At 36.1% G+C, this 27,631-nt stretch overlaps 2 protein-coding genes across 2 annotated transcripts; one reads left to right on the plus strand and one right to left on the minus strand.

Annotated features, from left to right (window-relative positions):
- LOC126857913 (transformation/transcription domain-associated protein) lies at positions 1 to 27,063 on the minus strand. Its single transcript, XM_050607800.1, has 14 exons — positions 26,847 to 27,063; positions 26,557 to 26,734; positions 17,339 to 17,419; positions 15,758 to 15,911; positions 15,355 to 15,654; positions 15,077 to 15,271; positions 7,075 to 14,937; positions 5,500 to 6,885; positions 3,275 to 3,449; positions 2,926 to 3,157; positions 2,742 to 2,835; positions 1,884 to 2,432; positions 1,229 to 1,442; positions 1 to 1,005 (listed from the first exon to the last, which is right to left on the minus strand). The coding sequence occupies exons 4-14, from the start codon at positions 15,878 to 15,880 to the stop codon at positions 665 to 667; spliced, it is 11,472 nt and encodes a 3,823-aa protein (XP_050463757.1). The 5' UTR covers positions 15,881 to 15,911; positions 17,339 to 17,419; positions 26,557 to 26,734; positions 26,847 to 27,063; the 3' UTR covers positions 1 to 664.
- Positions 16,644 to 27,628, plus strand: LOC126857911 (NACHT and WD repeat domain-containing protein 2). Its single transcript, XM_050607797.1, has 26 exons — positions 16,644 to 16,746; positions 16,896 to 16,984; positions 17,360 to 17,476; positions 17,757 to 17,960; positions 18,099 to 18,243; positions 18,549 to 18,774; positions 18,867 to 19,065; positions 19,870 to 20,112; positions 20,188 to 20,385; positions 20,541 to 20,680; positions 20,872 to 21,474; positions 21,560 to 21,665; positions 21,736 to 21,908; positions 22,128 to 22,347; positions 22,497 to 22,709; positions 22,954 to 23,155; positions 23,227 to 23,350; positions 23,429 to 23,782; positions 23,902 to 24,120; positions 24,197 to 24,343; positions 24,417 to 24,622; positions 24,706 to 24,905; positions 25,063 to 25,232; positions 25,302 to 25,460; positions 25,712 to 25,901; positions 27,408 to 27,628. The coding sequence occupies exons 1-26, from the start codon at positions 16,644 to 16,646 to the stop codon at positions 27,555 to 27,557; spliced, it is 5,100 nt and encodes a 1,699-aa protein (XP_050463754.1). The 3' UTR covers positions 27,558 to 27,628.
- Positions 27,629 to 27,631: the final 3 nt, after the last annotated feature.

The raw sequence follows: 27,631 nt of genomic DNA on the forward strand, positions 1-27,631 counted from the left end.
TATATTCAAAAACAACGCGTTTATTCTTCTTGAAAAATCTTTTTTACATTTAATCATATGTATTTCAAATGTTCAAATTATTTATAATGAATAAAAATTTGACACATTAGATTTATTTTTCATTTCTCTCTCAAGATAATTTTTTTACTAATTGTAAATCTATTCAAACTATATTCAAAATATAAAGTTTATGCACAATATGCTAAAAAGACACTTGAAAAAAGAATTTTATATTAAATAAGAATTTTATATACACTCTAAAATATTATGCCTTTTGAAAACGAATCTATGGATAATGTAATAAATATACACTCATGCGCGCTAAGAGATGATTGTTGAAGTATATAAAATATGCAATTTACAGTTTCGTCTTATCATGCTGTACATGTCATCCAATAATGTGTATAGATAATAGTAATGTATAATATTATATATCATATATTAATATTAATTATAAATAATATTTTGTATCTTCAAATATTTATCTTTATTTTCCCTCATTTTCTAATAACTTTCCAATCCAGATGCGAAGGACAGTATTGTGAAATACAATATATCTATCAGGCGATAGAAAACTATAAAAAAAATTTTATGATAATAATCCTTTCTTTTCATTCGTTGGCAGTACGAATTTTTTTGTAAGACCAAATGCGCGTATTCGATTTTATAGCCACGGGTGCCATGAGGGATCCATTCTGCAGAGATTATCGTGACTGTTGGCGGCGGCAACCAAGGTGCTGACTTTACTATCGATACCATCAAAATTTGCAAGAGAGTTCAGTCTTGTAACAATCGCAGTAACCGCGCGGGTCACCATCGTTATCAGGAGCTCGCCTTTCAGATCAGTCGGCGCTTGTGATGTGCCTTCGGCGTCTTCCTGTTGTTTATGATCCGCGATCACTTCGTCTCGCAGAATCGCGCGGAGTATCGCCTGCAGTTGAAACGTGGGCTGAACCAAACAGCGCGCTGTAGCAATTGCGCTGGCGGTCAATGGTCCGCAAATTCCTGTATAAATGATTAATTGCGAATAAAAGCGTAATCAAGCCCGATAGAATTTGATAATTACCTTCGCATTATTGGGTTTATAAAAGCAGTGAAAATATCCGTTTTCTAAATACAAGTATTTGAAGATATGCAAATATGCTAAATATACAAAAGATTCGGTATTCGTATCTAGATATCTTTCATCGTGCCGCGGTGATAAGAATAGATATGTATATGGCTGTACCTGTAGTTGTGAGAAATTCGAGAATATTGGGCGTCAGACGGAAGGGTACTGGTCTGTTCGCGTCTAACTCTCCAGAAGTATCATCAATGTCAAATTTGAAATATGCGATATTGATCAAACCGGAATCCTGATGCACGTACATCATGTCGGGATTAAGTCGCGTTAAATGAAGCACGTACTCGACAAAGCAAGTCAGAGATAATTGCAACGTAAACTGAAAATAAAAAAGATAAACATTGCATGTAATCTTATATCAGTGGCTTCTTTTGAAAAAAGCAAACTCTAGTAAAGAGAAAAGAAAGCATTCTTTAAATTTGTATTTTTTTTTGCATTCCAGATATATAAAATGAATAGAACAAAAAGTTAAATTTTGCATGTCCAAAGAACATAATCTGTTATTAATAAATTAAAAAGTTTTCAATTCTTGTATTAATTATGATCTTGTCTTAATTATGATAAAATTGCATACAAAACACAATTATTTAAATAGTTTATTTAAACACTTACTTCTAGATTTCTATATATATATAAAAAAAGAAAAATGTGCATACACCTTTATGCAATGCGAAATTAATTCAAATTTAATCAAAAATAACAGATATTTCTTTTTGCAATATATTTATGTTTTAAGCCACTAGTATTTCAAAATACTTACCATTTTTCTGAATGTCCAGTAATCGGTGGCGCCGGGAAATGTCTTTATGGCCCAATCCTTGAGCATAGTTTTCGCAACCATTGAGGATTGCACTTCCTTAAGAATATCTCGTAGTACTTGATGACTGGCTTGCGTGCCTCGTGCTTGTACGGCGGCTAATTTTTCGTAATATCTAGCGATAGGTGCGTCGTGTTCCATTCCCAGCTTGGCACAGCTTTGCTTGTAAATATCCAAGAGAGAAATGGCTGCTGGATTGTCCTCGACGAGTCTCATTTGAGGTGAAACAGCGACAAGACGTGGTACTGTAAAGTGTAAGAATCTTCGCGACGTTTCTTTCTGTTTAGTCAAATAGTGATTCAACATTCGCAGCAGTTGTAAGAGGCGTTCCTCGCGCCTGGCGTCTCCTAGACCGGCATCGTTTACTACCAGATAAGGATAAAGGCGACCGTTGTGACCGCGAATGCGTAATCTCCTAGCGGCTGTATTGTGTCGTTGAACGACCTCAACGCGTGGCATAAATCTGGCTATTTTTACGGAATAATGCGAATGCTAAAAGAAATAAGATCTATAAGAAAAAATTAACAAAAAAATTTTTCAATTTAATCACAAAAATTTATCAAACAAACGTTTAAACAAAAATATAAATTACATATAAATATAAATATAAATTACAAATATATATTACATTAATTTCTAATTTCAGAATTAAGCAAATCTATTTTCCATATTTCCTTTGGTTTTAATTCATATTTTTATGGCACATGCATGCAGAATAAGAATATTGTTTACGCAAAATTTTATTTATTGTACGTCAATTAAGAAAGGAGTTTAGTTTAACAGAATTTGACTATCTCTTACCCTAGGTATCAGAAATTCACCAGGCAACTCAACTTCTGCAGTTTTCAAGCTAAAATTACTCAAGAAACGGCATTTCTCCTCGATTAAGAAAGATCTGTAGAAAAATATCTTAATTTGTATTCTCCAAATCATTAATTCAACAAGTCGTGCATATATTGTAAGATAATTCAAATGTTAATATTACTTTGGCAATTGTTTTGTTTTTTCCTCGAGAATTTTTATCCACTTTTTTAATTTGTTGATGAGATTGTGCAGTAACCTCGCCCCAGGTACAGTAAAATCAAAATCGCTTGTGAACTGACCCTTCATCTTGTGAAAAACGGGATCTTGCACTGTTGCTTGGGCTCTGCGTGCCAAAGATTCGGATCCTGCCGAGCTAAACGAGTTGCTCATATTTTGCGAAGACGAAATGTTTTCTATAATATAAATCAAAATATACTTTTTAGAAAAGCTCGCTTCCTTTTTATTCAATTTTCGTTTTATTCAATTATTCATTTTATGATTAATAGAGGAAGCGAATGTTTGAACTTTACCAATTCCAATACCAAAAGTCGATACAAGTTTCTTTACAAAGTTGAGAGTATGTGGAGTTATTGTTGCTTCACTAACAGCTCCACGGTTCTCGAATGCTATGGCGTAGCATTTCGCAAGTCCTTGCCTCAATTGTCTTAAAACTTCTTCATACCATGTCTCACGGAACCATACCATCTAAAATATATATATATATTTTTTTTAATTATACAAGAGAGAAAATTTTAAAATATTAAATATTTTTTAGCAAAGACAAGTTTATATAAATTTTAATTATATTTAATTAAAAACAAATTTAAAATTGTTTTACTACAATATATATATATATATATGTATGTATGTATGTATGTATGTATGTATGTATGTATGCGTATGTACGTATGTATGTACGTATGTATGTACGTATGTATGTATGTATGTATGTAATGATATGTAATGTATGTAATGTGTATGTGTATGTATGTACGGTAATGTATGTGCATGTAATGTGCAATACTATGTATGTAATAATGTACGTATGTATGTACGTATATGTATGTGCATGTATGTATGTATGTAATGTACGTATGTATGTGCAGTAATGTATGTACGTATGTATGTACTGTGTATGTAATGTGTACGTATGTAATGTGCGTAATGTACGTATGTACGATATTGCGTAATATACTGTATCTTAATGTACCGTATGCAATAGTACTGTAATGTATGTACGTATATGTAATGTACGTAATAATATTACTGTATGTATGTGCTAATAATACGTATGTATGTACGTATACTGTAATGTGCGTATGTCATGTGCGTAATGTTATGTATGTACTGCGTAGTAATAATACGCATGTAATGATGTACGTAATAATAATGTACGTATGTACACGTATGTATGTACGTAATGGTAATGTATGTATCATGTACGTATGTAATATGCGTATGTAATGTAGCAGTATGTAATGATGCGTATGTATGTGCGGTAATGTATGTACGTATGTATGTACGTGTCTGTATTAATGACGCGTGTAATGATGCATATGTAATGTGCGTAATAATATTACGTGTAATAATCAATGTACGATAATGTACTGTATGTATCGTAATGTATGTACGTATGTAATAGTACTGTAATGATATGTAATGTACGTAATGTAATGTACGGTAATGCTATGTGCGGTAATGTATGCGTATGTAATGTACGTATATGTACGTGTAATCAATATTGCGATATGTATGTGCGTATAATGTAATACTGTAATGGCAATGTACGTATATAATGTATGCGTATGCGTAATGTATGTGCAGTAATGTATCAGTAATGTGCGTAATAGTATGTATGCGTAATGGCAATGTGCGTATAATAATATTACGTATCAGTAATATTACGTGTATGTCAGTAATGTATGTATGTCATATATATGCGTACGCTTAATATTGCGATATGTACGTAATGCTATATGCGTATCAATATTGCGTATGTAATAATGCGGTAATGTATGTACGTATGTATGTGCGTAATGTTACGTATGTGCGTATAATAATACGTATGTAATGTACGTATGTATGTACGTATGTAATATGCGTAATGTATGTACGTATGTAATGTACGTATGTATGTACGTATGTAATATGTACGGTAATGTATGTCATGTACATATATATGCGTATGTATGTACGGTAATGTGCGCGTAATGTATGTACAATAATAATGCGCATATGTATGTAGCGGCAATATGTATGTACGTATGTAATGTGCGTATGTATGTACGTATGTAATATACGTAATGTATATTACGTATGCGTATGTACGCATGTAATGTACGTATGTATGTGCGATATCGTAATGTATGTACGTATGTATGTACGATAATGTGCACGTATGTATGTATGTATGTAATAATAGTATGTATGTATGTATGTATGTATGTATGTATGTATGTATGTATATGTATATATATATGTACACATCACATCATCACGCACGCACGCGCCACACACACACACACGCACACACACTATACTAAAGTAAGATAGAATCGTATAAAGATGTAAATCGAAATATTAAATCATTAAAATAAAAATCTTTATTACCAATAAACTATTTTTTGTGTATTTTTACTATATATAACTTTTTTCTATATATATTTTACACACCCGTACAAATGTGTATAAATAAATATTCCGTATATATTTTTATTGTATCTTTTACTATAATTTATTTCAAAAAAAAACCAACCTGATCAACTATACCCTCCAAGCTAGATAAGACAGTTGGATGTATGTCTCTCTGCAAATGCATGATCTTCGAGCATCTCCACATGGGCGGAGTGGCCCGGGCCATAGGTACTGTATGACTCGTTTCCGGTACTCCTCCTTGCTGCGGTGGTACATTTCCCGTTGCAGCAAGACCACGATCTTCCACGCCGTCTTGGCTCTTCCCCGCTGCCAATTCACCGCTCTTATATCTCTCCCTCTGTTCTATCTTCAGCGTCAAGTAAAGTGTGCGTATAGAAAAATAGACCGCTTGCGGGAACATGCGACCCACTTGACTCAGCAAATTCAGAATTATATTGTTCTCGTGGCGCACCAAATACATCAGCAGTTGCGGTACCCAGGGTAACCATTGTATCGCCGGCACGCCAACAGCATATTTATCTACGGTCTCCATTAGAGACGACTTATCGTCATCATATGTGAGTAACCAAAGAATTTTAGCAATATATTTCCTGGATTTGGATTCATTTTGATGACGACAGGCATGTAAGTAACATACCAGAGCACTTATGCCGATGTTTATTTGTCGCGCGTCACGTATAAAGATATTTTCAAGGTAATCACCCCATAAAGACCAAGCTTTAACCAAAGTGTCGTGCAATTGAACCGCGGCGGAAAAGCTTTTGTTGGCATCATCCGAGCGGCCGAGTTGCGACTGCAATAAACCTTTCCACGCATAAAATTCTGCAATCATTTCCTTAGTAAAATAACTCATATTCGTCGAGTCGAGCATATCCAAACCCTCTTGCAATTCGGTCTGTCCGCCCATAGTGGCCATCTGTAGATAACATTTCACCTGTTGTCTAATCTTTTGGAAACAATCTATCATAGGTACACTTGTAGGAATCGAATAGATCTTGGCCAACGAATCTAAACATACGCCGCAGAGATTTTGCTTTCTCGCAATTTTGCCAAAGTGAATAATAGCCTGCATAGAAGCATGCACACCGAGTAACGAGTGATTGGTAGTCTGATCTTGTTGAGAATCGTAATGATTGGAAATAAAAGTGTAATGATGTTGTCGCCATGTGAAAATATCCGACCAGTGACTGAGGTCATCAGCTATCACGGGCAATCGGTTGCGCCATGTTTTGACGATGGCTTTCATATCATGCAGCGAAGTACTTCTGCCGTGTAAAAGTCCTTGATGGATTTGCATTGCTTCCTGAAGTTCCATTATTTGTTGAGCCGCCTGCAACAGTGGCTGATGGACGTGACTAACAATGTGAGGGAGCCGACGCCATTCGCGCATACACAGACCCGACGCGAGTTCGACGTAACGCTCCACAGCACTAAGATGCTGCTCCTCGCTATTGCATAATGTTAAGAATCCACGATAGAGATTGATCTGCAAAAATTAATTGAAATTAATTTAAAAGTTTGTTAAAGTATCTTCTTTTAGCACTAAAAAGTACATTTATAAATTTAAAAATGTATACTACAGAGCCAACTTTAAATCAGTAGAAATTAGTGAAAAGAAGTGAAATATTTATATTTTTTTATAGTAGAGTAAAAATATTGTTACATCAATTTATACCTTCCAGGCCATTTCTCTCGGACAATTATGCTCCACTTGTGTGAGAATGTCCTTCATCACCGACCAATTGGGAATACGCCATGCGCTCTCTAGAACGAGGAAGGGATTCTTATAGTTGTTATGGCTGCCCAATTCCAACAGAATCTCCCATTGATTCAATTCTTTTGCAGTGCGCTCCCAATGACGCTCCCAGAGAAGTACTTCTTGATTAAGAAGGTAGGGCGCTGAGCCTGTCGCGAAGTCCTGCCGGTATTTGCTGAAGCACACCTCGTATGCGCCTTGAGCCTGTTCGAAAAATCCTTGTTGTTCCAGCGCAATTGCATGTAGGGTTTCCTTGTAGTGCGCAGGTCTCTTCTGCCAGAGACCCGACCACATATCCTCCTCGCAGAGCAACGAATACATTGCTGAAAGCATATCCACTACCTCGTAATAGGGACCAAGATATTCTGTCTGTTCGATCTCGTCGGATACGCGACACAAATCGGGTTCACATTTAATTTTTGCAGCTTGATTACCAACTAAATTAATATCTGTTGCCATCTCGGAGGCCATCTGTTCCAGACTCAACGTTATGCGATGCCAGACGTTGTGCGACTTGCCCAGATATTTCATTACCGGTGGCGCAATTGCTACCGGCGGATCGCAGTGCGCCAGTGCCTCTAAGAAAGTGCCAAGCGCGCTCGGATGGCAATCCTTTTGGATGACGTGCGCCCCGCTGGCGACAAAGGGTGGCACCTCCGCCATCACGGATCTGAGATAAATCTCGTCCAAGATACCCCATATTCGCGGAAACATATCCAACCAGACGCATTCCGCCAGACTCGTGTCCATGTGGCACAGCTGTGCGGTCGCCAGCAGCAACCGTTCTGTTCTGATCTTTTTCGCATTCTCCATAAAACGTATCTGTTTAGTAATGATTTCTAAAAAATCAAGTTTTTCGGTGATCTCCTCGACGGCAGTGCCGTTCGAGGATTCTGATGTAGACAGATTAGACATCCAGGCGTCCATATCAAGGAATGTTTCCTTTGTGTCTTTATCGATCATTTCAATATCATGCGACTCTTCGCCAGCGTGATCGAGATGGCAGACAAAAAGTGTTTGTTCTTTATTATCCTTTTCCATGCCCCCGTGCATGATGGACGTGATACTCGGCAGCAAGAGGTCTTCATTGGTCATTTGTACCTGAGTCGTCGGATTGACGGTGGCTAGTAGCAGCTCAATACACTGCTTGATCCAATAGTGGGGTCCTATATTTTCCCAGTTTTGGCTGACAATGATGTATAAGAGACGATCGGGCAAAAGTCTTTTCATCGATCCATCAAATACTTCAAAGAACTTTGCCCTTACTTGCGGCTGTCCGCAGCGCAGACCGGCCAGAAAAGCCTGTTCCAGTTTTGATGTTAATTCTGTTAACTTCAAACTCTCATCGCGATAAACATAATTAACCAGCTCCAAAAACTGCTTATTCAATTCTGCATCTTCGGGAAAACGTTTCTCAACATATTGCATCATTTTTACCAATAATATAGATTTTTCACGTAAACTGGGCGCTTGATTGATCGCGATGGTAGTTTTATTTTTCATCCATTCTTCCAATATCTTTGTGATGGCTTTCATTACCTTGGCATCTTGCGTCTTTTCAATCAAACCGACCAGAATTGTGCCTATGAACGATTTGCGCATATCAACGCCCATTACTACTACACGATTTTTCACCAAATCGAGACTGAGAATCAGCAATTCACTCGTCACGGGATTAGTTTCATTTTGCCCCGAATGTAAGTGCTCCTTGGCCATCCTGTGCAACACTCTCATAAATGGTGTAATTAATCGGTCAATGTAATTAGGATTATTCGTACAGGCAGCTTTAAGCATCATGAGCGTACCAAACAGCGAACTGGGCACGGCTGTCGTGGTCTTCTCATAAGTAGCCAATCCTTCTGCTATAAATCTGCCTACAGTCGAATACAGTGTGTCCAACTCCTCGTATTTAGAGGCTACGTTCGAGGAAGTCGGTTCAGCCGGAAAAATCGTCATAAGTCGCGAAAGCAAACCATGCACCAGACGTATAATTTTAGTATTGCTGCTGGCGATGCAAGCGCCTATCCCGCGTTGCAATTGCTTAAAACTCGCGAGTATTTGCTCGCGCTTCATCATGCCTAATAAAAATGTCAGTACTTCCAGTGCCGTGCTAATGTTACCATAGTTAGGCTGAGTATCCACGCTATCCACGCTAGCGAGAACCTTGTCGAGCCAGGCTAATTTGAGATCACATTGTTCGGCAACCCATACGTCAGGTTTAAGAGCCATTTTCAATAGAGAAACACAGCGTTTGGACAGTTGCTCGCCTGGATTACCGTGGATGGTCGTCACATCATTTACCTGACACGCCAAGCGAAGTAGAAAATTTAGAACCGCGTCAGCATGAGCTCTCTCAATAGGTTTTGCGGATCTCGGTTCTTTTCTGGGTAAAATGACAGGTACAGGACTGCTACTAGACGGTGTTGTTTGAGAGCTCATGCGTTTTGCTGACGGGTCTTCAGTGGTTGGTCGTTTGGTCGACGCCGACGGTTGCACAATCACTTTGTTAGTGTTTGATTCCACAGTCTCACCTTCCTCCTTGATTCTATACAACTCCCATTTTATAATAACCTCTGCAAGTTCAACAGCTAATCGCCTATGTTCAATCGTAGCGGTGGGACTGAATCCCATACGTTGAATAGAGTTTACTATATGTTGAACCAAGTGATGTCTGACTGGATAATAAACTTTGTAATGTCTTACTACTAACTGTAAAATATGGAATAATTGTTGCATAGAATGTCCTTCTTCCACAATAATTTTCTTCGTCCAATGTGTTAGCATGATATTACCATCCTCCATCCGCACAGGCATCGCGGGTGTTAATATTTCTAGCGCCTGTCGTACGACGTTGCGCGCGTCGACAGCATGCGCTTTCAATAAACTATGAAACACTTGCAAAACTATACGCTTGTGGATAGCAAATTTGGCTATTATGTGACTGAGAAGAAGATGGCCATGATATCTAGTTGTCGGATCTACGCAGTTCTTTCCTAACAAACAGGGCCAAGCAAATGTCATCAAGCGCCGCATCTTATATCCTTGCCGCTTATTTGTGACATCGTGAATATGTTGCGATGCTTGTTCCACTAGAAGGCACGAGAATTGCAATAGAGAAATGCGAACGCAATCGGCAGAGCCGAACGGGTTGTCTGGATCAATGATCTTGTTGATAAATACCGACACGATGTTATCGTGGTTTGCGATGTCGTCATGAGGCATGGGCGTAGCACCGACCAGTTTGGTACCTTCGCCTTTTTCAAAGCTAACCGCAAAACACGGAATAATGATCAACTGCATAACGTTGGCTTTCAATTCTTGCGACATATTGTTTGTAGGAAAATGTTCGACAAAACGAAAGAAAGCGCTTCGTTTCCACTCGACTGTATATTCCTGGGCTACCGTGTTCTCTAGAAAATCTCTAAGAAACTGAAAATCAGGCACAAAACGAGCACACGTGGCCCGCAGCAATTGGAACAGCAAATCAATATCATTTGGTTGGTGACGGAAATAATGCAATAGAATTTTGACGATATGCTTCGGCTCCTTCCAATGGCAGTATTCGACGCTCTCGACCTTCTTGTGTAACGCCTGATAGTCGTCGTTGCACCAGATCTGTTTCAATGCACTCACTAATTGACTCTGTGTAGATAGCCATTGTTCGTCGAATTTGATAAGTATGCCAATGATCCTAATCGCTCGATATTGCAGTTCGCTTTTCTCCATGTGAGTCAAATTAGAATTCGTTTGCGAGTGGGCGAGCAACATCGTGACAAGTCGCGTCGTAGTGTTATGCAAAATATCTCGGAACGGTTTAGCGTCCTTATGTCTAATAAGATATTCCAGATATCTGCTCCACTGCTGATCCTTGATATTGTTATCGTGTAAGAACAGATTCAGCGTCTCTGTCGGATAACGTAAGAGAAATTTCATCAAAGGTATTCTGAAAGGACTGGATACTTCGACTAATAATGATTTCTCAGTTTGCAACACAAGTTTGCAAAGCACATCAATAAACTTGGGAGATGCCGTTGGAACTTCGTGAAATATTCCTATAATCGTAGTGATCTTTTGCTCGGTCTCGCCAGACTTTGATATACCCTTATGGGATTGAATCAGATTTTCCAGCAGTTTCTTCAAATGTGCCAGTAGTTGTTCGCATAAGGTGACACTAAAGGTACTTGGAAAAAGTTGTGTTAAATATAATAACCTTCTAACGCAGTTCAAGCTGAGATTCCTATGATCACCCAGTGTTAATAGCATTGGTCGCATTATCGTGTGCACTGATTCCATGTCGATCTGAAAACCGGCGATGAACATTTTCATGCACTCGTAGGCCGCTTCTTGTAGTTCGGCGTTGGATTTTTCTAAAGTTTTGTAAAGAACAGAAAATATTCTTTCCCGACAGCCAACGATGTAATGACAGGCCGCAAGCGCTCGTAATGCAGATTTTCGCAGAGGCATTAGGTTTGAAATTGATTTGTAACAAGCTAGTTTATTGAAATTGGCTTCGTCTGATTCGCAAAGACTTAATAATTCATTGAAAAACACCTTGTGCTCATGTATGCTTAAATCGATGGTGAAAAGACGCGGATTCAAGGTGGTGCAAAATGTATTACCGTCCATTAAGCCAATCTGCGCATTAGCAGGTTGATGTTTCAAGAGGTGCTTCTTAGGCGGCATCATATCCGCTAAAACTTCTTTGTGCGGCTCCATTACCTCTGTTACCGATTTGTTTTGTATCTCGGCTAATTGACGCAACGAGGCCATAGCCTGCTCTCGGACAATCGTATGTGGTGACGTTACTTGTTTGACTAATTCGCGGGTGACCTCGTATAAACTCTTATTTTGTGCTTCTATTAATTCCGCGTTACCTTTCTGAATACCAGGATTAACACAGACTCGTAACATTTTTTCCAAATTCTCCTTTGCCATATCAATAGCACCGTTGGAGACCTCATCGGTTAGATCCATCATCACAAATACGAGAGCCTTGAGAAAGACAAACAAATGATTAAGAACCCATTTAGTGGCCATTCGCTCAAACAAAAACTTGATCGCTATGCAACCGCCCAATTTGGCGTACCAAGCGCGCTCGTAGCATAATGAACACATTCTTTCCGCCAGATATTCCATGAAAGGCAATTGACAAGCTCGTTCCTTGGATCCTAAAATATTCGTCGCCGTTTCTAATATTAACACAAGGGTTAAATATCCTGCTTTATATAATTCCTTCTCATCATGAGCCATTATAACAGCGAGCGCGTCGATCAGCACAAGTGGATCTTGTCCTTGCGTGTCTTGGCGAACTTCCTTTTCCGTCCAGCTAAAGAGACCTGCTTGCTGCGCTATGGCAATCATCGTATAATGTCTTACCACAGAAACAACAGTACTGAGTACTGACGGTCGCAAATCCTTGATCTCCGCAGCGATAAACATACCGGTCAGTGCGGTCTGCTGAACGTTTCGTGCCACGGTATCGGGACACTTATAGTGAGGTTCCTGTTGATGCGGTATTTCGCCCTCCTTAAAACTCGGATGCGTAAATACTTTGTGCCATAGGTGAGCAGTGTCATCCAATCTTAAAGATGCTGCCAAGTAACAATATATGACTTCCCAGCATTGTTTTCGGTAAAATAAATCCGTATTGGATTTCAACGCATTGAATGCAGCCTCGATCACTTTTTCCATCGGGAAATCGATCGGCTGGGAAGTTCCCTCAAAATAAACTATCACATTAGGCGAACTAGTCTCGCGATCGTTATATTCCAATTTTTGAGGCTCGATCATCATTCTCCGATTTCCACCGCCAAATTTTCCAAGAACTCGAAAGGCTACGTGAGCCTGATCGGTAGAATTTTGTAACGTTCTCCACAAAGCTTGCATCAATTCTGCACGAATTGGTTGTATGTGCTCATATAAAAAGTCTGGCTGCAAATTATCGACACATAGCTCAAGAGTACGAAGACCTTGGCTTACCAAACAGTAACTTCCATTGAGAGCAGAAACTAGAGGGTCCATTAACATCGGAAGATACGGCAAAAGCGAACTGAGACGCACCGGCACGGTTAAGCATAATTCGACAAAAAGATCTTTCATATGCTGCCGGTGTAGACCAGATTGCAACCTGTTTAATCCCTCCAACATGTTAGGGAGTAAAGGTAAAAATTCCTGATATAATAAATCGTGAGATCCGCCGCCTATGGATCTGAACAACGCGCGTAATAATAAAAAATAATTGTACGGTTCTTTTGCCGACATGGCGAGCTCCATAGCGCGATTAACAATTAAATTTAAGTGTGGTCGTAACATGTGCTCGTTTTCGGCCGGAAAGAGCGAAACGCTGCCAAAAACGAGTTTAAACAATCTTAAGTACAGATTACTGCGTTCCACATTGGAACCCATATCGCTCATTCGCTCTAACAAATATTCCACCAATATAGTAGCAAAGGTTGACGAGATCGTGTGGCTGGATAAAAAGGCACTTCCAATTATTTGTAAAGCACAGTTCTTGAAAATTCTTTCGACCATATAGTCTATGGTCATGGAAAATATCTCTTGAAATGTTTGAGGACTCATTTGCGTGAACACATTGCCGAAGAGTTCCAACACCTCTTTTTCCTCTCTTGTTCGTATTTGAGACTGTCCCGGTCTGCTTGGTTGTACGGGAGGACTGATTACAGGTGGACCTATTGTGTAGATATCCAAAGCCGGTAATGCCCATTTAACGAGCTGTATGTAAATCAGAGTCTCCTTCGGTTGAAGTTGATTAGATTGCGTTACGTCGCTCGTTCTATTGATACAGTTAGATGTTATGGCTTTAGCACCATGCACGAGACTTTTTACGAGATTTCTATAATCCGCTACATTGTAACTCATCGCCTGTGAGGTCGGAAAGCCAAACTTTGACTTTGGTGGCTCTTTCTCTTCATTTACATCGACACATGGCTTAGAAGCATCCTCAGCTGTATTGTCTACTGGTGCAGGCCGTAACTGTTTCGCTTTGTTTCGCAGAATCGGAATATAGATCTTGGCAATGGTCTTAAATTTCAAAACAAATACCAACAATATACGCATCAGCAGTTCTCGCCCCTGAGTACTGTTTTCAGCATCCGATCTCTGCCTAACCGTGTCCACTAGATTCATCAATAACTTACAAGAGACCATTTGAACAGCTGTTGGTAAGGTCTGATCGAGAAGATTCTTGCCGTACAGATGTACTGCTCTGGAGACATCACTGAGAGGTAATTGTAATCTGACATGATGAACCAAATCAGCAAGTGTCGAATAAGCTAGCGGTCTAAGAGCCTCATGAGCGGTCCAACCATGACCGATGAAAATATCCTCGTTGAAGAAGATTTCCATGTGCGGGATAAATTGATTTCGTAAATCCGTTGCCAATATGTGGCGAGACGCAATCACTAGTTCCTTGCGCAGATGCGCTACTTCCATAGGACAGAGAGTGAACAAACCTAGAATGCCTTTGACCAACATCGAGCTGTTTTGGGATATCACATCTTGATACACTCTTATGACATAAGCAAGAAACGACAGTGTCTTAACTTGAGCGCCCATAAAATCGACGAAAACCTCTTTGTTGAATGCGGGAGATGCTCGATGTTGAGGACTCGGTTGAAGCGATATAGTTGTTATCACTATCGGAATGAAATCAGATACATCTTGATGCACGTTTTGCTTGTATAATTGATTCATTAGCACCACAATTATCGGTAATTCTTGAAGCACTTTGAGGGATAGCACTGCTTTCGGAATTAAATTGTACTGAAAATAGTAGAATATATTTTAATTAACTTTTGCGTTCTCTTTTCATTTATCACAAATACACACACACACCACGCGCGCGCGCGTGTGCTTTATATAATATAAGATCCTATAAATTAAATAAATAGAATATACTTACTGTCACGACATTACCATCGGCTGTTTTCTTTTCGCTTTGTATTGCTGTAATTGTAAAAGTTTCTTTCAAAAGAGCTTCTATGTTGATCTCTGATAAATCTTTCACTCGTAAAGGAGGACGCGGTTCGAATATTTTTGACAAATTCTTTGGTAATTCACTGTACACAGACTTAACAAACTGCAGAAAATATTGTATCTAAAAACAAAAGAAAAAGGAGAAATGTTGAAATTATTATTTTAGAAATGCGAGTTACAAAAAAGAGAGAAGGCATTACTCACTTCTGGATTAAATGTCGGTTTATATTGTTTATGAAGTTCAATAATAATGCGTAAACATACTAAAACATTTTCTTCATTATCTGTTTCTAACAATTTAGACATGAGAGTTAAGATTTGCCTGACATACGGACGCAAATGTTCATTGCTCGGTAATCTGTGTATCATTTCCAAAATCAATTTCCTGACTTGTTGAATATTATATTCCGATATAAAATGTGGCTCTCCTTCTTGTAATATTTTCAAAAAGATTATCATCATATGATTGAGAAATTCCGGATATTGTGACGAACACATAATGATCTGTATAAATTAATTTTTAAATATGTATTGCTTTTTCCAACAGAGATTAATTCAAAATTATTGTGTCTAGATAAAAGCAATTTCTGATAATTTCTTACAGTACCTCAAAATTTTCTGATAATTCTTGGGCTGCCTTCAATTTTAGTTCGTCCTTTGAAGCTGGATCAGCCAACACAGTCACATATGAACGATACTTGTTCATTTGTATCACTAAATCAGATCCCATTTTGAATGTTATGATAGATCCTCGGTAAGCACTATAAACAGTCCATTATATATTATATAAAATCTATACAGAAATCAAATATACGATATATGCAGAAATGTGCAAGCATATTTAACTCTATGAACATAATATTAGCATATTAAACTAAAACATAAATTGCCACAGTTAGAGCGCTTGTCTGCATATTCTTTCAATTCTTGAATACTTAAGACAGAAAGAGAAATCATAAATAATGTATTATACATCTTACATCAAATATATTAATTATTTAAATGTTAAATAATTTATCAAAAACAGCACATATTTTATATATTTGATGCAAATGCTAAATTATCTAAGTATATATACATGTTTTAAAATGATTCTTTATACTGTGTAAACAAGCCTTAGCAACCACTTTGCTCAGTATGCTAGAAATATTTTTTGTTCGCATACAGTTACATTAAATTTTAAAAAGAAAATATCTTTTATGTAATTTGAGGATTAATATAGCAGTATAATGTGTAATACATAACATCGTAAAAATTAAGGCAGATAAGTAATGTAAGAGAGAATCCTATAACATAAAACACTCGAATAAAAATGTGTATTACTGTCTGTATAGTTCAAGATACTGTATTCTTATTTATAGATGTATAATACATTGGTAACGCTTCGGTCTCAGTTTATTGATATTGTTGCAAGTAACGAGATGCGAGGTTTCAGTTGCTTTAAATTTTCAACTCAGTAGTAACGATAAAAAAGGTGCATCAAGAAATAAAAAATGGACGAAACGACAATCGATTCAATCTTCTCGGGATCTTTAAAGTCCTTACCACCCGTCAGTTCAAAAATTGTTCGTATATTTACGAGTTCAACTTTTACTGGTAAGTTATTACTGCAGGGAAGTTATAATTGCAATAAGAAATAGTAAAATAACAATGATAACAAATATAATTTAACATGAAAAATGGAAAAAAAAAAGACATAATAAATTAAGTGTCAAATTACAATGTAAAATAACAATATATTTCAGACACAACAATGGAAAGAAATACTTTAATGGCTCAATGTTATCCTAAAATCAAGGATTACTGTAGAGAAAAGCACGGTTTAGAGTTTCAGGTAAGATTTTACGCAAGAAAAATGATAGTATATAGATAGAACATTTAACCGACTGATGTATACATAGTAAAACATGAGTCACATATAATGATAGAAAAATTGATTTTCACGGCACCAGTTACCAGTTACATATATAATTCAATCCTTTGATGTTGATCTTTGATAGAAAAACATAGCTAAAAATTATATTTAGATTATATATTATATATAATTTATTACTAAAGGATAGCTGCATTTGCATAAATTGCTATTGGTAATCAATTGTAATAAATAGTTTCTCTCATATATTTAATTATCAACATAAATTAAAATGTCGCATTATTATTAAAATTGAGAAATAAAAATTTATCTTACATGATTAAATGTTCTTCGCAGGTAGTTGATATGAGATGGGGTGTACGTGATGAAGCCACCGACGATCACATGACTACAGAACTGTGTATGAGAGAAATAGAAAATTGTCAAAGATTGTCTATGGGACCCAATTTCGTTGTAAGTGAATAAAGCATAGTGTTGCTCTTAAGCAATTTAATATTTCATTGTCCAAACTATTTTGAGTTAAAAGTTTTAAGTGTTCAACAAATCTATACAAATCTTGGCAGACATAAAATAAACTTTAATATGTGTATGCTGTATAATTATACAACAAAGTTGAACAGCAGAAAGTTAAATCATTTCTAAATCTTTTAAAATTAAGATTCTTAATTTTTATAAATAACAAATATATATTCTAATATAATTAAATATAATAAATATATATCTTGCTGCACAGGTATTCCTCGGACAAAAATATGGATACCGTCCTATACCGACTTATGTTCTTAGTTCAGAATTAGAAATGTTAAGGGCAGAATTGGAGAGTCAAGGGATGGACGTTAGTGTTCTGGACAGGTGGTACAAGAAAGATAGCAATGCTGTTCCACCTACGAGCATATTACAACCGATTTCATCTATCCTTAAAAATTTTAACAATAAAGTATATAAACAATTTTCTATTTTCTAAAACTATATATTTTTTTAATAATCATTTTCCTTTAACGCGCATTAGATTAATCATTATGTAATTATATCTTTTTCGCACTTACATATTTCTTTGTTTATGTATATTCTCAAGAGAATACCTAAGCTGCAACAAGAGGATCAAGCAATCTGGTGGGACACCATGTGCAAAATGCAAAAATTGTTCAGAAAAGGCGCGCAATCATTGTATAATGCTGGAAAGTTCGATAAGGATACAATGCACAATTATTTCATGTCTGGTGTGTAAGAGAATAATACTAATATATAGATTAATGTAGAAGAAAAAATAACTGGCCTTAGTATCAATTGTCAATGAATTAATTAAAAAAAATATAGCAATTTTGTATTCATGGAAACAATTGTCATTACACGTACATAATTTTTGAGATATTAAATATATTATATTTCAAATATAATGTAAAAATAGATTTTCTTCAACTATATATAAATAAAACTATTATTATTATAATATTATATTGACATTAAGACATCGAGATATATTTTTCCATTGTAATGGAATTATTAAAAAACAAATTCGAAACAGTGACTGAACGGGAAGTAATTAATGGTGTGCTAAATGTTAAAAACACAAAAAACCATTGCCTGGCATATGTACGATACATAAATAATATTAATCTTCAAAATCTGAGAAAGGCCAGTCTGTTCTTGGATATAGCTAATAGAAGTTTGGACAATGAAGCCTCTAAATTATTGGCTAATCTCAGAGACGAGCGATTACCGAATAAAATTGAGAGTACAAATTTGCAGAGGTAATATAATATACTATACTATAATATAATATAATATACAAGACAAGCAATTCCGTTAATGAATATTATATGTTTCATCAAATATTATATAGATACACTGTGGAATGGATTGGAAGAGAGGGTCTAGATCCTGAAACCCATGGCGAGTATCTTCAGCATTTTATAACTCATTTCTACAGGAATATAGTGAAGCTTGTAGACCGTGCCATGAGAAAAGAAGATAGTTCCGCACAAGGACAAATAATAACTGAAATTCTGCAACACCTACATGCTTGCAATAATTCTGTAAAGGTGAGAGTTAACAAAAAAATTATTAACTGGCAATGTTAAATATTAGATTAATGTAAAAGATTTGTTATTCAAAGATCCTTTAAATCAAATTAAAAACAAGATTAAAGAGAAGAATTGAAAAGTTTTTTCTTTTAGGTAAAAGAAAGAATCTCGAAGCCAATGATGATTGTCTTTATTAAAATTACTTTTGAGAAATTATTAATATATACAAGGTGTATCTGAATGATCTGTACAAACTTTAGAAATAAATTCCAGGGACTTAAACAAGCAGAAAATGTTCCATGAATATGGAATCGGAAACGCTTCCCTCTGAAGTTACGACGTTCGAAATTTTCCTGCAATGGCTGAAGAAAATATTTGTTATTCATATCATGTCAAAAATCGCATGAGTTACAAACTGTATTTATTTATTTCTTCGGTTTTGCCACGGACATAAGAGGACAATACACTTGCTATAGCAAATGCTCGAAATGGCCACCAAGAAGTTCGTCAGTCAATGCGGCCTTGTACGCAGCCTTCCTTGAAATCTAACGGGGGACTAAAACCATTGTAACTCAGAAACAAGCTTCCGACCCTATGTTCATGCAACATTTTCTGCTTGTTTAGATCCCTGGAATTTATTCCCAAAATTTGTAGAGACTATTCAGATATACTCTGTATAAAAGACGACTGCAATAAATATTTTGTCAATCTAATATCTAGATATTTTTCTTAATATTTATAAATGTTTAATGATAAATGTTTAAATTCATATATATTATTATTCTTGTCCCTCGTGGCTCATTCAGTATCTGCTTGTCACAGGTATTTTACGGGCGCGAAGATACTTTAGAGAGGATAAAAAATCATATGCTAGACAACAGTGATAAGCCATTGGTATTGTACGGAGAAGGTGGATGCGGCAAGACTTCTTTGTTAGCGAAAAGCGCTGGTTTGACGAGCACCATCTGGCTCAGCGACAGAAAGCCAATCAGTATAATTCGTTTTCTTGGCACTACTCCCGATAGCAGCGCGCTCACTCCCACATTAATTTCAATCTGTCAACAAGTGTGTGTTTTATAGGTTTAAACTCCTCTTCACTTTAAAAGACAAAACCAAAAATAATTCTATCATTCTTCTCAGATCTCTTATAATTATGGATTGTCGTTTGAAGAGATTCCTGACGATCTGGTACCGCTTACAGCTTATTTCAAATATTTGTTGACTTTAGCTACCGCCGAACAGCCCATTCTGTTGTTTCTAGATAGTGTTGATCAATTGACAGGTGTACAAGGCAATAAGTTGTCATGGTTGCCTACGAGATTGCCATCAAATTGCAAGGTAAATATAATTATTATGTGATGTGCTGACAGAAACTTGAAATAAATCATTTTGCTTAATAAAGACAGAGGACCCAATGCAATGTGATATTTTTTTGTATGAAAGAGTTCTATCTCTTCTTGTATATTTCGTGATCAAATGTATAAATATTTCAGATGATTTTATCATGTGCAGCAGAAGAATCGAATCCAGTGATCTCCAGAGATTATCAGTTGCTACGCAGGATGATAGATACTGAAGAAAGTTTCATCGAAGTAACTGACTTGGGCGAAGATCTGGCTATGGATGTAATAAGGTGAAGAAACTCATCAGTATCATGTTTATGTTATGAAAAAAAAGAATCGTTTTCAAATTATTTAAAGAATATATTCTTAATTATTACTTCTCCTTTATGCTAAACATTTTGTTTATTAATAAAATAATATAATAACGATTAATATATAATAACGCTATTACAATATATAATAGCAATAATATCTTTTTTAGAATGTGGATGAAAACAGCCAAGAGGGATCTAAATAATTATCAATGGCGTTTAGTAGCAAATGCTATATCAAAGTGTTCCTTGCCGATCTTCGTAAAACTCGTGTTCGCGGAGATTTGTAGGTGGCGTAGTTACACAAAACCAGCAGACACGCACTTAGCCAGTACAGTGATGGACAGTATAATGATGCTATTCGAAAGGATCGAGAAGCAACATGGCAAGATTTTAGTCTTCCATGCCCTAGCCTATATCACAGCCGCTAAATCGGGTTTATCGGAATCCGAGCTCGAAGATCTGATCTCCTTGGATGACAAAGTCCTGGACGACGTCTATCAATATCATTTGCCACCGGTGAGACGTATTCCACCTCTGCTCTGGACCAGAATAAGAAATGATTTGCCCAATTATCTGAGCGAAAGAGAAGCGGACGGTGTAAGCGTCTTGAATTGGTATCACAGGCAATTCAGGGACACAGCCAAGGAACGTTACTTCAAAAACATGAACATGGCGATGTATTTTCATTCAATGATCGCAGATTATTACCTGGGAATTTGGGGAGGCGGCAAACCAAAACCTTTCAAGTACACCGAGATACAGAGACATCGGTAAATATTATAAACTGTTATAATAAAAATTTTATCATTAAATAATACAGTAATACTAATATAAGCTTTACGTTACGATTTGTAGATTCAATTTAACAGATAAAGAAGGTGTGGCCGATAGGAAAGTACCGGAGCAACCATTAGCGTTTTACTCAAAAGAGGGAACTATCTCGAGATATAACTTACGAAAGGTACCTTGAAGAATATCACAATAAATACAAGTATGCTATAGAGATATCTATTTTTTTCTTTCATGATTAGTTTGGCGAGTTACCGTTTCATTTGGTAAGAGCACGACGTTTTAAGGACCTTTTTGAGAATGTCTTGTTCAATTATGAATGGCTGCACGCTAAGCTAAGTTCCTGTCCCTTGCAAGCTGTGCTTTCTGATTTTGAAGACGCCTGTAATTTTATCGACGATCAAAGTTTAGTGAGGTAAACTAGTAAAAAAAATTCTCTGAAAAAAAAAAAGGTTTATGAAAAAACATTTCTAATCTTTACAAATATTCTAGCTTTCAGTTATATCAATCTTTTAGAAATTTATATTCTTTCAAATATATTATAAATTACTCATGTTGGTGTTTTTATTACTATATGTTGGTGTTTTTGTTTCTGATATTCTTGTAATGTGTATAATCCAGAATATCTTTTCAGAGAACTGATGTTGGTCGCTGATGCTCTGAGATTAGGTGGTGCTATTCTAGGAAATCATCCAGACATGCTTGCTCCCCAATTAATCGGCCGATTGTTGCCGGAAATTGGCGCGAATGTTAATGTGAGAATGTTACTACGAGCATGCGATCAAGACGGCGTAAAGGATTGTGCTTTACTTCCTCTCTATCATTGTCTACATACACCTGGTGGACCGTTAAAAGTAAACCATATATATTGTATTTATTCAATAATGCTTCTTTTCAAACAGAGAGTTTGATCTCAAAGCGACTTATTGTTTTATGCGCGTATAAAACAATATCTTTTATTTTATCGTAAAATATTTTTCTATATTATGATTCTGCTTTCTAGTATTCGTTGGAAGGTCATCAATTTGCGGTATTTGGATTTTGTTTAACATCAGATTATCGCTACGTAGTATCGATATCCAATAAATTTATCACCTGGGATTTGAGTACTAGCGATATGACGAGGGATGTCAATCCTGGCGTGGAAGGTATAATGCAACGATTGGTCTTAAGCCCCGATAACAGATACGCTGCAGCTTTTACAACTAATTATCAGGTAAAATAAAATAGTATATTAACTCTAAGAAATCAAATTATTGGGAAAGAAAGTAAAGCACTTCTGACTTAAAGTTAAATGAAAAATAAAACTCGTATTTCTTATTTTATCTTTAAAGCTTACAAAACTTACAACGTTCGGGAAAAATCTTTTATTTTCGTTTGTTGAATATTTCGATATTTCTACTAAGAAAAATATTAAATTAGTTGAAGAATATCTCACAATGTACATACATTTTCCATAGATCGTTGTTTTGAATACATTGACGAGTGAATTTGTCGTCATTGACAATCCTTTACCGAACGAGGATGCAGTGTACGGTGTGCACTTGATGAATCAATATGCTTTTATTTATGGGAAACTAGGTTGGTGTAGATTCGATCTACGAGGAAATCTACTCGACACTCACAGTAATCCCGAGGATTCCAATAAATGGCCGATTTTAGGTAACAAAATTAATCTTTCTACATGCATACTTTTGCTTGTGCATTCTTCATCCCTGTATTTTCTTGTACAGATGTGGAGTATACGAGTTTGGATTATTATAGGATCATATTCTGGTCCGGAAGCCTTGACGACACACGTATGCTTTTGCACACTTATAGAAAAAAGACATCATTGGATCCATTCGAATTTCACAGGTAGAATGATAGAATTTGTATTTGAGAGCAATCATGTTCAAAGAAAGAAAAAACCATAATAGTAGTAAATTATTTTAGTGCCATGGTTATGACGAAGGACAAAGGTACTTTGTACGCGTGTACGTGCAAGGATGATTACAGAGTCGTGAAATATAGTAACGACGAGACCTCGTCTTATTGGGAAAAGATTTTCGATATGCCACGGGCGTACAACGACGATGTGGAGTATCTACTGCAGCTGAAGATGGATAGAGAGGAGGAGATGCTGTTAGCGACAACCGGAAATGGATTTATCGTGTGGTTCCTAGAAAGCAAAAGCGATGCGCACGTATTAATGTTGCCAAATGGAGTGAGGAATATTAATACGCGAATGATGTGTTCAAACTCTGTCATGGTCAGCGGCACCAAGAATTATGCTGTCGCTGGTGTAAGGTACGCGCTATGCTAACCGTCGTTCTTGTCAGTTTAAATCCTCACGAGGGATAACTCAAAAACGGAAAAAATTGAAAAAAAAGCACAAAATAACATGACAATCAAATTACTTTTTATAGAAAAAATCTATACGTTTGGTCGTTTGAGACGTCTGATTTGGTAAAGATACTAGATGCGCACTTTGCAAGGATCATCCAACTGGAGGCATTGACCGTTGGAAATTGGAACAGCGTTGTAACATCGAGTATCGATAGAAGCGTTAAAGTATGGAACATCAACAATATTTTCGAACAAGTTCATGTCATTGATAGACATGAATTGCAGATAGATATGATAAGGTAAATCCACATTTAATTAGTCATCATATTAAATCAGTATGATCCATTATATGTGATTCATCATATTGCGAAATAGTTTAGCCGAAGAGGGTAACTTGGCCGTTACGGTCACTAGAGATTGTGTGGGTGTTTGGGACCTGCAAACAGGCAAATTAATATCAAAACTAGCTGATAGTCCATTAGGGGCAATTGTTACACATGCTTGCATTACGCAGGACAGCAGGCAAGCTAATCTCATCTAATTAATAAACATCTAATTAAGAGTAAAACAGCATAAAAAACAACCTTATTTTCAGATATATTGTGTCGACCGAATCAGGTAACGTTCTCGTGTGGAACAGAATTACGGAGCAAGTGTTGTTCAAGGAAGAGCAAACGAATGTGAAACAGTTAACACTGATAGAAAGCTCATCAAAGTTCTTAGCCGTCTCGAGACCCAATAATCCTGCAGGAGTGGAAAACATGCGAACTACGGCGACTCTTATTATGAGAAATATTCCTGGTAAGAAAAAAATTCTTGATACTTTCATATCGTTAATATCCTCAAAAAAAAAATTGAGGAAATATATTTTATATGCATATTAGATGGTAAACGAATATTCTCTTTGGAATATCCTGTAAGAAGTAATACCGGTACACCTTTTCGGCAAGTTGTGATAACATCAGACAATACTTTTTTGGCGGTGCCAGCAGCTGATAAAGGCAATAGAGATTGTGTTATAATTTATAGCGCTAAAACAGGAGCAGTGATTAGTAAAATACCCATAAAATTGTCTGGATTTAAGGTAATGAAGCTCCGTTAACAAATAATTATTTCATTATTTTTATAACGAATTAAACCACGAATTAAAACACAATGAGCATTTAAATTTTGTCAAGATTTGAAATATTTTCAAAGAGAATGTTAAATATAATTATATTGTTAGAAAAATCTGTTAATAGGATATTGTATGTATCACTCCTATGCCTAATAAACCGCATTGGATAGGAATTATTGGCTCCGATAAGGGTACAATTCTTGACATCAACAAGAAAAAAATTATACGTACAATTCCAAAATGGAGTGGAAATATTAGCAAGGATGGCAAATATACTTTGTATGCTCCTAGCAGGTGATATATGTATATAGATAGATTGAACATACATTGTTATGCTAAGTTACTAAATATATTATATGTCAGAGGTGGTCTCGAACTCATAGAGTTAAAGAAAGGAACAAGCGTGAAAACATACATATCCAAGGTAGCTGAGGGGGTATTTACTGTTATATCAATGTTTAATCGAACAGACGAGTATGTGCTTTACTATCACAGCGGTCGCAAAACTATTAGAGTTTTCAGGCAAGTATGTTGAGAGAGAGTGAGAGAGAGTGAGAGAGTGAGAGAGAGAGAGAGAGAGAGAGAGAGAGAGAGAGAGAGAAACTAATAAGATAAGTTTGTAAGATCACAGAAAATCATTCCTTGAAAGATCAGCTGTCTTATTTGTAGCTGTTGTTTTTATATACCAATTTAGTTTGTTAAAAAAATAAAATTGTATATTTACCAAAATTATATACTGTAAATAGATAACATGTAAATGATTTGTTTTACAGATCTTCCGATTGTGAAATGATAGCAAATTACAGAGTGCAGGCCGAGCTAAGTGCTATCGATAGTACACATGATGGCAAGAGCATTGTTTTGGGAACAGTCGATGGCTGTGTATCAGTATTGGCAATAGCTGATCCTAAGAAACCTGAGATGAGAGACTATCTTGCAAATGTGCCATCTCGAGATGAAGAGGTAAGCAAGAAAATAGACTCAAAAAATATTAATGTGGTAAATTGTGCCTTTTGCATTACTATTCTTATTATTGAGTTTTACATATAGTCAGTATTTATGCATTCTTTATTTCATTGTAACATTAATTTTATTATGCTGTCTTGTTAGTGATGCAACTAATAAGACATGTCATATTTATGTGGCATAAACACAATCTTACAACAAAAAATTAAATTATTCCAGCGTTGCGTTTAATGTTACAATATTGTTACAATTCAGAAAGAAGAATCATTCATATTTTTGACTTTCTTGCAAAATGCAAATTTTTATTTTTTATGAATAATTTCGAAAGGTTTTACCACATATTTAGTTACATTTAGTATACAAATGTTGTTTTCTTTTTTTCCATTGTGACAAATTATAAGACTAATTAGGCCTAAATAAAAACATGATTTCTACGCATATATATTAAAGGCAAATCGTTTCTTTATCAAAATTTTCGAAGGAATACCTGTGTCCCTGATAATTTTGTTTAAAATTATCGCTAAAGTATAAAAGAAGGAGATTGATGTTTATACGAGCTTTTTATTAAGTTAGGTTATAGTATTACGATAAGAGTACGCGATTTTTCTCATTAAAGGTTTAAGCTGAAGTGAATTAAATCTCAGAAACTTACGTAAAATGTCATCGAGTGAAGCCAAATATTTGTGCTCGACTCAATCGTCTATAATGTTTCCTTATTTTGAGAATAATCGTTTATTTTTCTCCAAGTAGTGTCCTTGCAAAGTTAATTACCATCAACCTTGTAGTTATCGGTTCAGTTCCAGCCTATCCATCTTCGTCCTTCGTACGATCTGAGAAAATTAATTATATCATTTCGTATCACATTTTGACGATGAGTTCTCGTTTTTTTAGCATATATTAAATTATACACATGTTGCATCTGTATTTCATCAGATTTGTTACCGGCGTAAATTACGGATCGAATGAAATTCCTCTTGTTCTCTAAAATATGAATATCTATCCTCTGATGCGACGATTAGTAAGAATAAAGTGTCAACACTTTAATAAAAAGCGAGTACAGCTTCTGTGTTCACATTTCTATTGTCCACGTACAGGAGAGATAAAACACAAAATCGAAAATCGAAAATCCGAACCCCGAAACCCGAAACCACTGCTTTCGCGCGATATCTCGTGTAGAAAAGCAGAATTGCGTTCGAAAATTCGGTCTTTTCGCGCAAGCGCTTGATGCGTTCAAAAATCTATTCATTATGTGAAGTGGCGTCCAATCAGAGTAAAAAGGATTTCTGATTGGCTAATCATGGAGCAGACGCTGCTCCATTCGACGAAGAGATTTTCGACTTTTGAACGCATCTGGCGTTGGCGCGTAAAGAGCGGAGTGCGCATGCATATTACCCGCCAAGATTATAAAATATATAATAGTAGCAGGTGAAAAATATGAATTTTGCTTCATCATGCGCACTATCAATGAGATATAATAATTTTTTTATTTATTTTCTCTTATAGTGGAAGAAGAAAACCGAGAAGCATCGAGCTGCGATAAAATTCAAGGCTGCCGCCCGAATTGCCCGTGTAACTCACGATTTATCTATGAGCGTGAGATCGACGAGCGGCGTTTCAGAAACGCTGGAAGAAGCGGACGAGAATATGGAGTAATTTATATTTTAGCAATTATAGTCTTCAATTGCTACGTGTGTGCGATATATATTTATAGCTAGCTGTAATTATAT

This window comes from Cataglyphis hispanica, chromosome 23 (genome assembly GCF_021464435.1).
Source record: "Cataglyphis hispanica isolate Lineage 1 chromosome 23, ULB_Chis1_1.0, whole genome shotgun sequence".
In the NCBI taxonomy this organism is placed as follows: Eukaryota; Metazoa; Arthropoda; class Insecta; order Hymenoptera; family Formicidae; genus Cataglyphis; species Cataglyphis hispanica.